Consider the following 18,226-nt stretch of genomic DNA (forward strand, 5'->3'; position numbering starts at 1 on the left):
TATCAATTCTCACTTACAGAAACCTGAGGTGGTGGAGGCAAAGAAACAGATGGTGCCGGAGAAAAATACCCCAATGAACATTCAGAGAAGAATGGTGGTTGCACTGGTGAAGGAGCTGTAAAAAAAATTTTTATAAGAGTTTAATAATAGATATATTTCAATAGGAATAAATTAAATTTATGATATTTTTGAAGAAATACAATTGCATCTAAGTAGAGTACAAGTGAGATTTTATTAATCTCCAATAAAATATTTGACCTCCATGAGACCACCTCCACCTATTTAAAATTGTCCTTATATCATTACAAAATCAGCCATCCACTTACGCTGATATTTAGTCCCTCAAAACTCTCTACTTTGTTCTACTTTTCACCTAGTGGTGGTAACAGGGAATAGAGCAGGAAAGGCTAGAAACACACTTTTTTTTTTTTGGAAATAAACATACTTTTTAAGAAACAGTAAAACAAAAAATTCCCCTGAATCTGCCAAAGTGTCCTAACCAAAGGAAAACAGTGATGTGGTGACTCCATTCCTCCCTTCATGTGGAGAAAAGTGAAGAAATGGACTATTTAAATTGGATAGAAAGCAAACAGGACTAGGAATGAAAAGAATTACCCACTGTATTTAATTATTAAAGTGTACACTTTTTCACATTTTAATAATTCTGGGGAATTCGCTGGTGGTCCAGCGGCTAAGACTCCCAATGCAGGGGGCCCAGGTTTGGTCCCTGGTGAGGGAACTAGATCTCACATGCCACAACTAAGAGTTTGCATGCTGCAACTAGAAGATCCCACATGCTGCAACTAAGACCCCAACGCAGCCAAATAAATAAACATTAATAATTCTGAAATAGTTACTGATGCATCTCAGTTAAATTGTTAGCATTTCTTCCTTGGCAGCAGCTAAAAATATTGATAATTGCACTTTTTACTGTCAGTGGTTTCTTTAGACTCACTGAAATCTGGCCGATTCAAAGACTACTCTTGCTACTCAATAACCATACAACCTTAGGGAAAACTAAAATTTCTTCTTTGTCCCCGTTGTCTCTCAAGTCAATATGGATATTAACCACATGCCTTATATGGGGCTGACCTGTGGCCCAAATGATGCCATTTGACTATACACTGACCTTTAGAACACTTTACTTCTTAAAAACATAAATATTTGTAATGAATATGGCAAAAAGTTAAAATTTACAAAATTGAGTAGAGTACATTCTCTGTATAATAATTTTTTACAAAATTCTTTTAAGAGGGTAGATCATAAAATTATTTTATAGAAAGAGTAATAATAATATTGTCAATACTTGGGAACTACAATGAATCATCTCCAAGAACCTGGAAATATGAAAATTAAAGATTGACCAAAGAGAATTAAACTATGAAATCAAAATACAAGATTATTAAATATGAACCGAAACACAGTAACCTGAAAATGAGCACTTTTATTAACATTACCAAATCATACAGATTTTGCCTTCTCTCTAGGCACACTAAAGTAGAATTCTAGTTTAATTTGGTCTCACAATATGACCACTGGAAGAAAAACACTGATCATGTGGCCTTGCAGGTAAGTATTCTAGTTCCTAGAACACCAACTGCATTTGGTTGTCTGCCTCAGTCTTATGTGTGTTAATTAGTAAGAGAACAGGTCTCTCACAGCTGATCACCACTGAATATCAACTAAAGCGAGCCTCCAGCCCGCAAGGATGGTCATACCCTAAAATGTGCAATCTAACTGAGGTACAGCCCTAACAGTTCTAACCAGCTGATCCTAAGACACCACTAGTATCACTTTCCATCTCCCTATTCCTACAGAGTATCATCAGTGGAAGGAGGAAGGAAGCCTAAAATCAAAAAAGATCCCCCCCTTTTTTTTAACTAAAGCGAAGAATGCCTTAGATACAAAGATATTAAGAAAGCAAAGGTTTGTTTATTTGTTTTTTAAAACAGTGTTCTCACCTTTCCCACAATCTTCACTTTTTAGATCACATAGTTAACAGTAAAACACTGCCTTCTTATTAAAATGCTATATAGAAAGAAATACTTAGAAATAAAGGTTAATATTACACATTTGAGGTTTGCTCTTGAATTATTTATAACACCAAATAATGTCTATGGTTGTACAGCCCACCAGCAAATCTCACTTTCATTACACATTTCTTTCAAGGTTTTGGGTAGCTTTGTGACCATTTTCTACTTAATAATTGTGAATATGCAAATGTTTTAAGGTTTAGCTCATACCTGGAGAATTGGTTTCACTATCTGTATCCATAGCAACTTCTTCATAGTTATCATATTGATAAATGCCTCCTCCACTATCAGTAGGTTGCTTATCTAAGGATCGTCTCAGGTCAGGATCTGAGGACTAATTACACAAGATTTTTTTTTAGTTTCACAGTATTTTCTGTCTTAATCTATTCTTAGGCTAGAAATTACAAAACAATTAATAGTTATATTTTATGTAGAACAGTATCAAAAATCATGATGATCCAGTTAGAAATGCCTATCACATCTGATTGGGGAAATTCAACATACATGACAGGTACACTGTGGTTGACATTTTACAACTGTCAGAAAATGAAACTAGCAAGTACTATATATACAGATGAAATCTCCCAGACTGAGCTGAGCCACTAAATAATCAGCTATTCCTCTAGAAAATAAGATGACCCCAAGCTCATAAATACTAATGGCCTCTCTCTGTAAGCTAAGAAATCAGATAAATGAATTCAAGTTTTATGTAATCAAAACTATATTTAGAATATTGCCCAAATAATCCATTAACATTTTAGTTATGAATAAACTAATGATAACTGAAGACTAAAAACTCTTGTCATATGCTCGTATGTTTTCTTTTTGTTTTTTTACTTCTTAAAATGTTCCACTCGGAGACAGTTTATAACAAATTGAAAACTAGCAAAAACTATCTGGGGCTTCCCTGGTGGTGCAGTGGTTGACAGTCCGCCTGCCGATGCAGGGGACACTGGTTCGTGCCCCGGTCCGGGAGGATCCCACATGCCACAGAGCAGCTGGGCCCGTAAGCCATGACCGCTGAGCCTGCGCGTCCAGAGCCTGTGCTCCGCAACGGGAGAGGCCACAACAGTGAGAGGCCCGCGTACCACAAAATAAAAAAAAACTATCCAGATGGATATAAGAGTAACATACAACTATTAATACAATACTTCTCTAAAAAAAGATTCTATCAAAGTGCTTTCTGGAAGTTCAAAGTATGAATACTTATATATTCCTTACTTAAGCAAACCTAACTCTTGACTTGCTACAATTAAATAGCTCTTATTCTTTAATATCCTTCTATTCTTTAATAATACACCCACGAGTGTATGGGACTACACTCGTGAGTGTATTATTAAAGCTCAGAATTCTGAAATTTGTCACTGCTAATAGCAGTAGATCAGTATTAAATCTCCAGTTTACTTCCTAACACCATCCATAAAAGACAATGATTTAGTCATTATCAATGACTTATACATAATAAAGGCTCACAAATGCTTGATAGCTAAAGTCACATGCACTAACGCTATTACTATATGACGATTTAACTTTCTTTAAAATAGTCCATATCGGGCTTCCCTAGTGGCGCAGTGGTTGGGAGTCCGCCTGCCGATGCAGGGGACACGGGTTCAAGCCCTGGTCCGGGAAGATCCCACATGCCACGGAGTGGCTGGGCCCGTGAGCCATGGCCACTGAGCCTGCGCGTCCGGAGCCTGTGCTCCGCGACGGGAGAGGCCTGCGTACCGCCCCCCCAAAAAAAAAAGTCCATATCAATTAATCATGACACACTTCTAATTCTACATTACTAAAAAATGGAAAACTAATAGGGAACAGTCATTTTAAGAATAAGTCCTCACTACAACTCAGTAATGCTACTTTCTTCTAAACAGAAAATGACAAAAAAGTCAAAAGGAAGCTTTTCTAACCATAATATATTAGCCTTTCATTTCTTTTATTTCTAATATCTATAACTATAAAAACGACTCATTCTCAATTATAACCTACCTTCCCTTCTTACCAAGAGTTATTTATATAATGAGCTCTATCAAACAAAAGAACGTAATACTTTTTCTTAGTTGACTGAATTTATGAAATAAGACTATAAGGACAGTTAAATTTGAGTAATATTTTGATTTTGTATTTTTGAACTCCTTACTTTACTCCTTGATCGCCTCTTTCCACCAACCAATTTCATGAATCGATTGTATTGCTCTTCCTGATTTGAGAGATCTCGAATTTTTCTGATTTCTTCTTCTCGTTTCCTTCTCTCTTCTTCTTCAGCTTGTTTCCGTTGATCCTCTTCTTTCTGTCTTTCCTGTTCTTTTTGTTGTTGTAGTTTCTTCCATGCCTTTGTTTGCTGCTTCCTCAATGCTTGTTTAGCTTTAAATAAAAAATACAGAAACATCAGTATCTATTAGAGTTAGAATTTTCGAGAAGATAAAAGAAAATAAGAGCTTTAACAATTTTTTTCATTATTAAGTCATATATACAGCTGCTCCTCTAACTTCATTTATATACGATTATACTTTAGTCAGGATATAATTCTCAGCTCAAAACTTTCTGAATTAAAATCTAAAAAACATACTGATATAGGAAATCAATTAAAAGAATTTAACAGAAATGATCACCTGTAGTGCTAACTTTTTTGGCCGAATGTGTTTTTGTACTGGTTTTAACTTTTTGCTGTACAGTTTTCATCTTAGTCAGCTTTTCTTTGCTTTCTTTCATCACCTGCTGTTCTTTCTGTTGCCATTTTTTACTGGCTGACTGAAGAGCCAAAAGACGAAGCTGCAATTCAGATAGCTCCTCTTCATCTTCACCAAGCTTCTTTAAAAAAAGAAACAGTTGCCATTTAAAAATTCTATTATTTGACTTTAAACATATTACAAAGTCAAATCTTTTATAAGATCAGTTAGTTAGTTTTAAGGCAAATACTTAAATGGTAAATATTAACACAAATAAAATAAGGAAACTGAATAACTTACCATAGCCCTATACTCTAATTCAGTCCCTGTAATACAAACAGAAGATCAATCTGTAGAGAGTATGTATGTATATGTAAGTGTGAAGGGTTAGAAGGGGAGAGTACAACTGATGACGAAAAAAAAAAGTTAAGGGTTAGAGATTGGCATTTAACTGCCTCCCAAACAGGAGTAGAAATCTGATGGCAGTGAATGCAAGAAGAAATCAACCCAGGGGAGGTAAGGAATGAAGAACGAAGTGGTTCCATAATCATGTGTACTTGTACTAGCCTTACAAGTACTACACAGAACAGGCACAGTGAATGTCAAGATACAAATTTGCAAACTTTTTAAAATATGTATTTTATAAATCTTTTATAAATCTTTAAATCAGTTTGTTTTTTTTAAGAAGACATTGATGAAGCATGGTGTTTTTTTTTTTAAGATGTTGGGGGTAGGAGTTTATCAATTAATTAATTTATTTTTGCTGTGTTGGGTCTTCGTTTCTGTGCGAGGGCTTTCTCTAGCTGTAGCAAGCGGGGGCCACTCTTCATCACGGTGCGTGGGCCTCTCACTATCGCAGCCTCTCTTGTTGCGGAGCACAGGCTCCAGACTCGCAGGCTCAGTAGTTGTGGCTCACAGGCCTAGTTGCTCCGCAGCATGTGGGATCCTCCCAGACCAGGGCGCGAACCCGTGTCCCCTGCATTAGCAGGCAGATTCTCAACCACTGCACCACCAGGGAAGCCCCCTTTAAATCAGTTTTAAAGGAAAAAATATGTAAAGATTTGCTTATATTAGAGCATTCCATGTTCTAAAGCTACAGATATTTATCTGAATATTGAAAATATTTTGAACACCCAAGACTTCTTCAGGGAAGCTAAAACAGGAAAACAGTTTAGGAACAAATGTATGAGAACTTTTTTTCAATTGAAGTAACTTCTTAATTTTTTCACTCTACTTTTTTTGAGTTAATTTTTAAAATTATTCTATTCTGTACATTTTAGCTAAAACATAACTGAAAATGTCAGGCAACCTAAGCAGAGGTTCTAATTTGGAGTCCATGAGACTTTAGTGGGAGGGAGATAAGGAGTCCTTTGGCATCCCCACTCCTTGAAGTTAAATACAAAGCTGTATATGTTTTTCCTTTATGTGCATATATGGAAAAGGAGGGGCGACTCAAAAGAGGCTAAGACTCAAGAAGGTTAAGGCCCGCTTACCTAGTAACTTTCCCTTATAGGTGAATTGTAATTACATTTTTAAAATCCAATAAATTACTTAATTCTTAAACATAAAAAAAAAACCAGTGGATCCTACCTAGTAGTTTAACCTTATATAGACTATTATAAATCTCTAATTAAACTACCAACACATATTTCAGTACTTCAGTTTACCCAAGCCAGGATACAGTTACTCTTTCCTTTTTTGGGAAATATATGTAACAAATGAGCTTAAAAATTATCATGAGTCTTTTTTACTCCAAGTCACTTAAACATATCAAATTCTACTGCTTGGTACTGAAGACCTACAGCCATGCTATCCAAAAATGGGACCAACAAGCCATGTATGGCTATTTAAATTTAGCTAAAATTGAATAACAACTTTATTTCCTCAGCCACACTAGTCACATTCCAAGTGCTTAATAGCCACATGTAGCTAATAGCTACCATATTGGAGAGTGCAGGTATAGAACATTTCCATTATTGGAGAAAATTCTATTGGACAGTGCTGATCCAGAGTTTAAGTAAAATAAAGCTATCATTACTGTTCCACTGAGACTTAAAAGTCTTTGATTATCTTTTGCTACTAACCCTTCTGGAATGAAAGAGACCACTGATTCTGTCATTCAACTATATGCTACTTAAAGCAGCTACTTGATCAGCAAGAGCACTGAGCCTCATTCAAACTCCTTGTTCTGACGTCTAAGTCCTATGTAACTTTAGGCAAGTCACTTAATCTACGCACATGGATCTTAGTTCATCTGTAAAAGAGATGTCAACCTACCTTACAGAGTTATTCAAAACCATACACATATAAATGCACGCACGTGTATGTGCACATGCATGTGTATCTATTATATTATCATCCTTAAATTCAGGACCCTCTCTTTCCTAAAGCTTCTAGGCTCTTTGCATCATTTCAGTTTACCCATAAAAAGCATAAAAAACTGAAATCTTAACAGAAGAAACTGCAGATATTTCAGATCTCTAATTCAACAAACAAAAGGCTTGGGCCAGTGAGTACCTATTACACGTCGAACACAGTGCTTGATGCTTTTGTACTTTATCCTGCTGAACCTCACAACAACCCAGAGAACAGATGACATTAAACTCATTTTGTAGAAAAGAAAACAGAGGCAAGCAAAGGCTAAACAGCTTACACAAGGATCACTCAGCTAATAAGAGGAGCTAGAATTGGATACCAGGTCAAGGTTTGTCTAACTCCAAAGCTTTCTCACACAGCATAATCCCCCAAAATTAGGAAAAGAAAATCTGTGGAAGAAAATGAGAAGTTTCAAAATCCAAAAAAGCAGGGCTTCCCTGGTGGCGCAGTGGTTGAGAGTCCGCCTGCCGATGCAGGGGACACGGGTTCGTGCCCCGGTCCAGAAAGATCCCACATGCCGCGGAGCGCCTGGACCCGTGAGCCATGGCCGCTGAGCCTGCGTCCGGAGCCTGTGCTCTGCAACAGGAGGGGCCACAACAGTGAAAGGCCCGCATACCGCAAAAAAAAAAAACAAAACAAAAAAGCAAAAACATTATCTATAGATACATATAACATTTCAATTAAATTAAGTGTAATCTAATTGAACCCAGTGGAGATACTCCAAGATGTCTCTCCAGATTTTCTTATCTTTAAGGCTTATATCCAAATGAAGGTATAGCAATGATGAAAAACAAAAAATGAGTGAAAAACAAGACAGAATTTCCCTTTCAAAAGAACAGAGTAAAGCACTGCAAGAATCAGTCTTACAGAGATATCCAATCTCACAAAGCAGTATCTTACCTTTTCAGATAGAATATCTGAGGCACTAATTCTTCTCGTTAAATTTTGTTCCTTATCTTCTAATCCTTTAAAATAAAACAGCATACTCTGAATGCTTTAAAAGGTTGCCACAATCAATTTAAAACAAAATGCTACATGATATTTACTAGTATTTATTTTAAACGGTCTCATTCAAGGGTCTCATTTTCTCACTCTCAACCAAAAGGAAAGAATGTTGTTAGAGAGAATGAAAATCTGAACAAACTTCCCACATCAGCCTCATTTCTGAAAGTTATAATGCAAAAACAATTCAAAATATTAAATTATAAATTAAAACTGCACTATGGTAAGAATGACTTCTGAACTAAAAATAATTATTTCAAATAAGAACAGAATTTACACAGCAGATAGACAAGAAACAAAGCTTCATTACTGAATAGATAATACACAGAAAAGAATATGTGATGATTAATTCAGACCTCAAAAGTTGAAATGAATTCAACATTTAGAGATTGTATTGGATTTACTCATTAAAGAAATGTCTTCGGGACTTGGCCAAAAAGTAGAAAAAAAAAGAAATGTTCTCTATTTATGCAGAAAAGCATCAACAGAAGTAGATTAAGTATCAACCAAATTAAGTCCTTCCACACATTTTCCAGAATTCTAGCCTTGGGCCCAGATTTCTGATTAAGCTATTACAAAATCTTATTTATATATTATCTAATCTATGACAGCTCTACAAATTACACAGTAAAGTTACAGTACATATATAATAGAAATGAGAGAGGCACTTTCATAGCTAAAACAGATTAAGTTAAAAACTAAGAAAATCTTTTCTCAAGATGACACAAATAAATTTGCAAAGCTAGGATTCAAACTAAGTCTAAACTCCAAGCCTAGTTTTTTTTTCCCATAATACCACTACCAGTATTCCAAATATCCTAATTTGATTGCTCAAGACCTACTGATAAAAGAATAGGCAACTTATTCAATACACAGAAAAATTATTATATCAAGTACCTAGAAAAAGTAAATGGAAGGCAATCACCAAACTTTGAGTTAGGTCAGTTCTGCCATAAGGCTTGTTTTGGAAATATGAATTTGTTGCAACATGATTGATATATTAGAAAATAATCTGAGGACAACACAAATTTCACATTTGCTTATGTACAATTTGCGTCCAAGAAACACTAAGAGAATGCAGAAAGCTGCACCCAGGTGATCCATGTAGGAATATACAAATCCTACACATGGTGATCAATTTACCAACTACTTCAGTTCACTGTATATGCACACCCATCCCCATCTGGTGTTGCAACTTACTGTCCAATTTCAAATAACCTTCCTTGTTCTACTTCACAGTAACTCATAAGCTGCAGATCTACTTCCACAAGCTCATTTTAGGTCTTTTCCAAGGTAAAGTGACATATTTATTGTAGTATTTCAAGCATTTTTACCCATTTAATGTGTAAACCTGCATTACCGTTTTTATTAGATTCCAATCTTTTTTCATGTGCCACTGACAAGGTTTTTGAGTGTTGTTTTCCCTAACACCATTTGCCCCTAGCCCTGTGCCTTTTATTGTGCAATTCTGCAGTGTAGTGATTTCCAGGAATGCATGTCACCTTATAACAAAACTGACCATACTTCAAAGAATAAGAGAATAGTAATAACTATTAGACAAAAATGAACAAGGAAAAAAATTAAGACAGACTTTCCACAATAAATGTACAAAGAACTTTTCTCCTATACTATGAGTCATCAGTCATGAGAGTTTATTAGTTGATGAGGCTCTCTTTCGTCTATAAAAGATGGCAGCACCTCCCTTTAAGGGAGCATAGAGGCAACTATCCACTAAGCTGGCAGCTACCTAATGAGCACAATGTCACCTGAAAAACAAGCACAAACCGTAAATTTCAGACCATAAATCTAACTTTACACAAAGATTAATAAAAGCAGGTTATGATTTAATTGACCAAACATGTAGTTTGGTCCTTCTGTCGTACCACTATCATGGATCTCTATAAAAATATTTCTATTTCAATTCTTACTCAATACTTCCGAAATGAAAATTGGTCTTGTGCAGTCATGCAGTATTTTTAAAATTATTACCTGAAATTCTAAACTGAGCTAGAGACAGTCAGGATATAGGTGGTAGCTAAAACCGTAATAACTGAGAACACCCAAGGAGAAGAGAACAGTGAGGACATCAACAGTTAAGAAGTTACATAGGAAAAGTATTTTTTTTAAAAAAAGGAAAATCAGAAAGTTGCAAGAAACTACTGATGTGTACAGTAGCACAGAAATCCCCAAATTTCAGGATTAGTGAGAAAAACATCACTGAATATAACAGATGTGTCTACTCCCTACAGGATACTCTCAACATAGCAGCAGTGATCCTTTGAGAATTTAAAACAAATTATGCCAATCCTTTGCTCAAAACCCTGCAACAGCTATTTCACTCAGAATAAAAACCATCTTACAAAATACTACATGATCTGTCCCAACTCGTTATCTCTGACCTCTTCTCTCCCAATACTCATTCCCCATCACTCTCTCTTCTTTAGTGGCACTGGTTTTCCTGTTATTCCACAAATATGCCAGTACCCTTCTGCCTGAGGGTCATTACTGTAGTTCAGTGATTCTCAAACTTTATCAAGTATCAGAATCAACAAGAGGGCTTCTTAAATACAGATTGCTGGGCCCCATTTCCAGAGTTTCCAATTTAGTAGATCTGGGGTAGGGCTTAAGAATTTGCATTTCTATCAAGTTCCCAGGTAAAGAAGGTCCAAGGACCACAGTTAGAAAATCAATGCTCTAGCTATTTATTCTCTTTGCCTAGAAACCTATTTCCCCCATTTGGCTATTCCCCCACCGTCTTCAAAGCCTTTGTTTAAATCTCACCTTCAAATTCAGGCCTCTCCTGATCACCCATTAATACTGCAGCCTATACCCACTATCTCCATCCTAACTTACTTACTGCTATGCTTTTTCTCTCTCTACAACTGTTATTTACTCATCATATTTACTGTCTCCTCTTCTTAAAATGCAAGCCCATGAAGGCATAAATGACTGTCTATTTTCCACTGATGTACTTCCAAGAGGCTGGAATAAAGTGCTCAACTAAATTTTGCATAAATGGAAGAATGAAATAAAAAAGGAATGAAAATGAAAAATGAATTTTGCCATTAGGTCAAAGTAACTGTGCCATGAGTAGTTTCAGTATTCTGGTAGGGTCAGAAAAGCAAACTACATTGAGTTAAGAAGGAATGACAGGCGAACTGAAAGGAGTCAGCGTAGATTAGCCTTTCCGGAAGTCTAGTTGAAAAGACAGAAGTTGGGCTTCCCTGGTGGCAGAGTGGTTAAGAATCCCCTGCCAATGCAGGGGACACGGGTTCAATCCCTGGTCTGGGAAGATCCCACATGCCGCAGAGCAACTAAGCCCGTGCGCCACAACTACTGAGCCTGCGCTCTAGAGCCCACAAGCCACAACTACTGAGCCCGCATGCTGCAACTACTGAAGCCCGCGCGCCTAGAGCCTGTGTCCTGCAACAAGAGAAGCCACCGCAAGGAGAAGCCCACACACTGCAACGAAGAGTAGCCCCCTCTCGCCAACTAGAGAAAGCCTGCGCACAGCAACAAAGACCCAACACAGCCAAAAATAAATAAATAAAATTTAAAAAATGTTTTATTAAAAAAAAAAGATTGATAGCTGACTTTTCAAAATCAACAATGGAAGCCAGAAAATATCTTCAATATACTGAGAATATAATTAACTAATCTAGAATTCTAAACCTAAGAAAATTGTCTTTAAAATAGGATAAACAGAAATAAGTTTTTCATATAGCAGACACAAACTAAAGGAAATTCTTAAAAATGTATTTTAAGCATAAGTGATTCTAGACATAGAAGGAAGAGTGAGCCAAGAAAGTGTTAAATACATGGGCAAAGGTAGGCAAATACTGGTCCTTGTATATCAAGGAAAGGGTAAATAACTTGATTAACTTTAAACACTGATAAGAATTCATGTTACAATTCCTAAAGGAATCAATGAGACCAAAAACTTTGTATCTAACTTCCAAACGAGTAAAAGAAAAAAAAATAGTTGTATTAAAAAAAAGTCAAAAGAGGCAAGACAGAAAAAAAAGAAAAGGAAATAAATACAAATATCAGTAATCATGAAAAAATGTGAACTATATGTTCTTGTTAAAAGACAAAGATCGTCAGGTTAAACTACAAATGAAATCCAGCTCCATACAATGTACAAGTAACATTTGGGACATGAAGATACAGAAAGACTGAAAGGATGGAAAGTGATATACAAAGCATATATACTTAACAAGAGAAAGATGGTGTGTTTATTAACATGAGACAAAATAGTCTTTTAGGCAAAAACATTACTAGAGATAGAGATCACTACATAATAATGAGAATAATAAGTCAATTCCCCAGCCTCAAAGTATTTAAAGCAAAAACTGAAAACTAGAAATCCACTACCATACTGGCAGATTTTAGCAAGCCTCTCAGCAATTGACAGATCAAGCAGATCAAAAAATGTTCATATCTTAGAAGGAAGATGTGAACATAAAAGCTTGATCTAGGGGCTTCCCTGGTGGCACAGTGGTTGAGAGTCCACCTCTCAATGCAGGGGACACGGGTTCGTGCCCCGGTCCGGGAAGATCCCACATGCCGCGGAGCGGCTGGGCCCGTGAGCCATGGCCGCTGAGCCTGCGTGTCCGGAGCCTGTGCTCCGCAATGGGAGAGGCCACAACAGTGAGAGGCCCGCATACCGCAAAAAAAAAAAAAAAAAAGCTTGATCTAACAATCCAAACATTCCTTTCAAACACACAACAGTTATGAAAATCAATCACATACTAGACAATAAAGCAAGTCTCTACAAATATATCAAAAGATTGCTACTATATAGATCTCATTCTCTGACAATGTGATTGACTTAGAATTCAATGACAAAATATACACCTAAAAAACCTACGTGTTTTGGAACACACTTCTAAACAGCCTACAGGCCAAAGAATAACAAAAATTAGAAAACACTTAGAACTGAATGAAAAAAATTTACAAATGACAAACTGAGATGCAGCTAAAGTAGAAGTTTCATAGCCCCAAATGATGTTAATAGTAGAGAGGCTAAAAATTAATGAGTTTTAAAAGCTGTGGACTTATTTCTGGGGAAATTTTTAAAAGATGACGGGAGACACAATTAATAACTGCTGTGGATAATAAAAAGGTAAGATTCTTCAGAATAACTTAGTATAAACTGTACAACTTACAGGAAACGAGCACATTACGAGAAAAATAGTTTACCTAAACTGCCTTAACCAGAAATAGAAAACATAAACAGTCAGTAGTTTAAAACCTTCCCAGAAAAAAAGCCATCCTGGCCCAGATAATTTTATCAGCAAGATCTACCAAATATCCCAGGAATGATTCCAACCTTAAAACTATCCCACAGAACAAAGAGGAAACCACTCCCCAACTCATTCTGAGCACCATAACCTTATAGTAAAACTTGTAAGGAAAAAGAAGGAACAAAATACAGACTATGAACCTACGTGAAAAACCCTAAACAAAACATTAGCAAACCTTTATCTATGAAGGTTTTGTAACTGCCCCAAACTGGAAGAACCAAATGTCCCTGAAGTGGGAAATGGATAAACAAACTGTAGCATAGCCATACAATGGGACATTCAGCAATAAAACAGAAATGAACTACTGACATAAGCAACCACATGGATCAATCTCAAATACACTATGCTAAGGGAAAGAAGCTAGGGTTAAAAGGCAATGTTCTACAAGACTCCATTTATATGACATTCTGGAAAAGGCAAAAGTATAGGGTCAGAAAACAGACCAGTGGTTACCAAGTAGGGTTGGTGGCATGAGGGAATCAGTGGGAGTTAATGAAACTGTTCTATGATAGTGATGGCTGGCAATGGTTACCCAACTGCTTGCATTTGTCAAAACTCAAAGAACTATACAGTTAAATGGGTAAAATTTTACTGTATATAAATCATACATTCATAAAAAAGAGGAAAAGAAAAAATTAACAAACCAAATCCATGATGTATAAAAATGATATATCATGAACTAACTGGATTTATCCCAATCATACAAGGGTGGTTTAACACTACAAAAATCAATTAATATAATCCATTACACTAATAAATTAAAGGAGAAAAATTAGATGCTCTTCTCCATAAATGAAGAAAAAAGATTTGATAAACTTCAAAATTCATTCATGCTGAAAATTTCAAACAAGGAATGGGGGCTGGGGTGGGGGTGAACACCTCCTTTACCCAATAAAGGACTCCTACAAAAAACTTAGCCAACATCATATCTAAAAGTAAATGGCAAAAGTATCCCCCGTAAGTTAGGGAACAAAGGTGCCCACTACCACTTATGTTAAAAACTGTATTATTAGTCCTGACCAGCACTTAAGGCCAAAAGTGGTGAAAGATCAGAATGAAACAAAACTTGTCATCACCCAACAATACGACTATCTACTATCTGAAAAAAAATTCACAGATAAAACACCAGAATCATTTCAATGAAGTACACTACCAAAATAACTAGTTACCCCTTTAGAGGAAGAAGCATATCATCACTAATTGAAATTTTAAATTCCATTACCTTGACTAGATTCAGTAGTGTCAGATTTCAGGGCAAGCTGTTTTGTTCCATCTTTAACTTTTTTCAACCGGTTCTTATCTCCTGGTAAAGTCAATTTTTGCCTGAGTGGTTTTAATTCAAATGCCTGAAAAGTTTTGACCTGTGTTTTCTCCTCAGGAGCTACTTCTTTACTTGAGTCCTTTATAATACTGACATTATCAGTGCTTGTTTGGTCCTCAAAGTTCAGTGTTTTAGGATCTTCTTGCACATTCTCCTCTTTGCTACTCAAAGCTAGTTTTTCATCCTTATTGATGCACTCTAGTTCCAACTGTATTTGCTTATACTTCAAAAGTAAATCTTCAAAAGTTTCTTCCCCACAGTTTTCACTTTTTGATGAATAATTCTGTTTTCTTGATGGAGATCTTCCAAAACTTTTAGCTGAACAGCGTATTAAGGAAACCAGTTTCCAAAATTTTTCCAGTTAATTTAACAAAAACACATTAGACTATAGATGAATTGTCTCCCTTTTTCATGTTTTTCAAGGAAGATGAATTGATATTTTAAAATTACTAAATGCCATTTAACATATGTGCTGCTAATGCCCACTTTCATTATGTGCCCATACTTTAAAATTAACAAGTATGCATATAAATAGTCCACTTACAAAATCACTCGTGTCACTTACTACCTGTTGTATCCACAGGTATTACACCTAGTTAGGTTATAGCATCCTTCCTTCTGCAGGTTATCAGGAAAGCCCATAATGAGCTGGATGTTAGAGATTCCTTTCTGAAGGAAGAGGGGAGAAACTGAATGGTTTGTCACAGATGTGGATAATTTACACTTCAGATAATCAGAAGAAAACGTTTCTTCTTTCTAATTAGTTTCTTGTCATGTCTCAAATTTTTAAAAAGATATAAAAAATTAACACTGACAATAGTTAAGACTAAGTTATGAATAAGAAACACTGTATTAAAAACCTAACAGATAACAAGTGCAGAGCTCATCAAGTACACTAACATCCAACATATATATAACTAAGACAATGAAGGCAGTTAAATAATTAAAAAAAAACACTTAAGTTGTATTCAAAATGTATCTTCTAATTTTCCCCTGAAGAAAAGGATATCTAAAACCAATTACTTTTTTTTTTTTTCTTCTCTAACATAGTGATACATAAAACTTAACTTCTTGGTTGGAAATGGCTACAAGGTTCCAAACTACAATTTTTATTCAAATTAATTCATACATATGAGAACTGTTCCACCTCACTTCTCCAGCCTAGAAATTAACAAAAGACAAGTAGTGGTTTTAATATGTCATTTACAGATCATTAAATTCGCTAAGATATAACATTACAGTTCCCTAAATAGTTTCTTATCTGTGTAACAACTTAACGGAAAAGCAATCTACAAAGATTTTTTTTTTTTTTTGCGGTACGCAGGCCTCTCACTGTTGTGGCCTCTCCCGCCGCGGAGCACAGGCTCCGGACGCGCAGGCTCCGCGGCCACGGCTCACGGGCCCAGACGCTCCGCGGCATGTTGGATTCTCCCGGACCTGGGCACGACGCCGCGTCCCCTGCATCGGCAGGCGGACTCCCAACCACTGCGCCACCAGGGAAGCCCCAAATATTTTTAAACTTCCCTAATGACCAATTTAAGAATGGGAATTACCACCAAATATTTTAGAAACTAAATGAGCACTACAACTGAAAATCTTTAACAGTTCTGCAGCAAAACTGTTCTAGTAAATCTGTTTCTCTGATCTCTTCAGAGCTTAGTTTCTTGAAACAATACTAGTTTCTCATTACCTGTCTTACTCCTCCACCAAATGGAATCTGGCTTCTGCTGGCTGAGTTTATCCACACTGACTTCTCTGCAGCACTAAACACTGTAAACTACTTCTCTCTTAGCTTCCGTAATTCTACTCTCCCTTTGTTTCCTTTTTTTTTTTTTGCCTGTAAGTCTTCATGACTCCTTTCTCTTCCAACTACTGCAAAAATGGTGCTCACCAGTGAGCTCTACTTAGTCTCTCTCTTTCAATTTTGAGCGTTCTAATGCACTCCCATAGTTTTGGCTGGTGATAGCCATTTAGGGTTCTATCTCCCACAAGCCATTCTCCATCCTATTGGTAGACTAATCTTTCTAGAACACAAATCTGATCAGATCTCATCCCTTGTTTTAATCTAAGAATAGAGTCCAAAATCCTTAAAATGGCATATAATGCTTTCATGATTCCTTTCCAATCTCACCTCTTCCATGTTTATCACAATTTATGCATAGCTTTGTGTCTAGGTTCTTCTGTTCTTCAAATTGACCCCAATTCAAATATCACCCACTATGTGAAGTCCGGCAATTACTTGCTCCCCCACCCCACCATTACATACTCTCTGTACATAAACTATGTAATTATCTACATTTACATCTCACTTTTCCAATGTAGCTACAGTAAATTAAATAAATATATATGACTAGAGTCCTTGGAAACATTCACAAAGGGAAAAGATTCAATACGCTAACAAAAAAATAAAATAACTAAAGGACAGAAAAATGAGAAGCAACTGAGCTATGACTAATTAATCTCCTTCAAGGCTAAATGAAATCTCCTACTTCTGTGTATGCAGAACAGCTATGATGATACCAGCACTTAAAAGATTTAATTTGAAATTGGTCAAGATGCAATTTCTAACTGAAACCTGGTTTAAAAAAAGAACAGCCATTCAACCTTTACAATTGCAGGTGAAACTGGAATGACTTTCTACTGATGAGACACTGGACTCATTATGTTAGCTTTGATCAGATTTGAAAGTTTAAATCAACAGCCATCCAAAGGAGATATATGCTAAGATTGACTGACAAAGTGTCTCTCACTAAGGAAAATTAAAAATGAATGAGAATGAAAATAACTACTGCAATAGAATCTATTTGGTGTATTAGATTCTGATAGAATCTAATATCTAAATAGAATATGGATCTAAGTAAAATAGAATCTAAATAGAATCTAAATAGAATAATGGTTATTCTATTTCTTTAAAGCTGCATCCAGCATACCTTAATTATTACAGAAAAAAAAAAGTTTTAAAAAACAAAAACCCACCTGCATTCATGCTACCTCACTTCTAGATTATGGAAGTGAGTCACAGAATAATCCTTATTCTTTCTTAATGCAGTATTTGTAAAATGTCATTATTACAATCATACAGTGGAAATATGAATTAAACTTAGTACAATCATGGTATTAAAGGAATTTGAATTAACAAAATTTTGTATTACAAATTTTGTTTGCTCACATTACACAACAGTGGCTGGGAGCTATGTTTTCCTTCACAGATTCTTATAAAGAATACCACCTCTAGGATGGATTAGTGATACTTCACAAGGAAAACAATGAGCAGAAGATCAAAACAATCATCCTTAAGTGCAGCATCTGTGAAAAGAAAAACAGCAAGAGAGCTCATTTCTGATAAGTTACTACAGAAATCAAACTGGATATTTTCCCGTACTTGTTTCACAACATCATGTGCCTGTTCATTAAAAAGAACATATAAGATTAACAATTAATAAAGGTATGTGGTAGAGGTATTGAATGAATGGACAGAAAGAAGGCAAAGGCAGGAGGTAGGCAAGTCCACGTACCACTTCC

General features: G+C 35.9%; 1 protein-coding gene across 2 annotated transcripts in view; it reads right to left on the reverse strand.

Moving 5' to 3' along the window:
* The window catches only part of ZFC3H1 (zinc finger C3H1-type containing), a 49,482-nt gene that overhangs the window by 28,781 nt on the left and 2,475 nt on the right, over positions 1-18,226 (reverse strand). Inside the window, exons 2-7 of one of the 2 annotated variants that reach the window (XM_022571511.3) lie at positions 14,606-15,022; positions 7,976-8,040; positions 4,643-4,838; positions 4,171-4,394; positions 2,244-2,367; positions 18-115 (exon numbers count right to left, since the gene is read on the reverse strand). In XM_022571511.3, the coding sequence (XP_022427219.2) occupies positions 18-115; positions 2,244-2,367; positions 4,171-4,394; positions 4,643-4,838; positions 7,976-8,040; positions 14,606-15,022 (1,124 nt within the window). Of the gene's footprint in view, positions 1-17; positions 116-2,243; positions 2,368-4,170; positions 4,395-4,642; positions 4,842-7,975; positions 8,041-14,605; positions 15,023-18,226 lie in introns of both variants that reach the window. The other variant, XM_022571510.3, reaches the window with a different exon arrangement.

This window comes from Delphinapterus leucas, chromosome 11, assembly GCF_059928025.1.
Source record: "Delphinapterus leucas isolate spDelLeu-1000000601 "Yukka" chromosome 11, BTC_Dleu_Yukka2, whole genome shotgun sequence".
NCBI classification, from domain to species: Eukaryota; Metazoa; Chordata; class Mammalia; order Artiodactyla; family Monodontidae; genus Delphinapterus; species Delphinapterus leucas.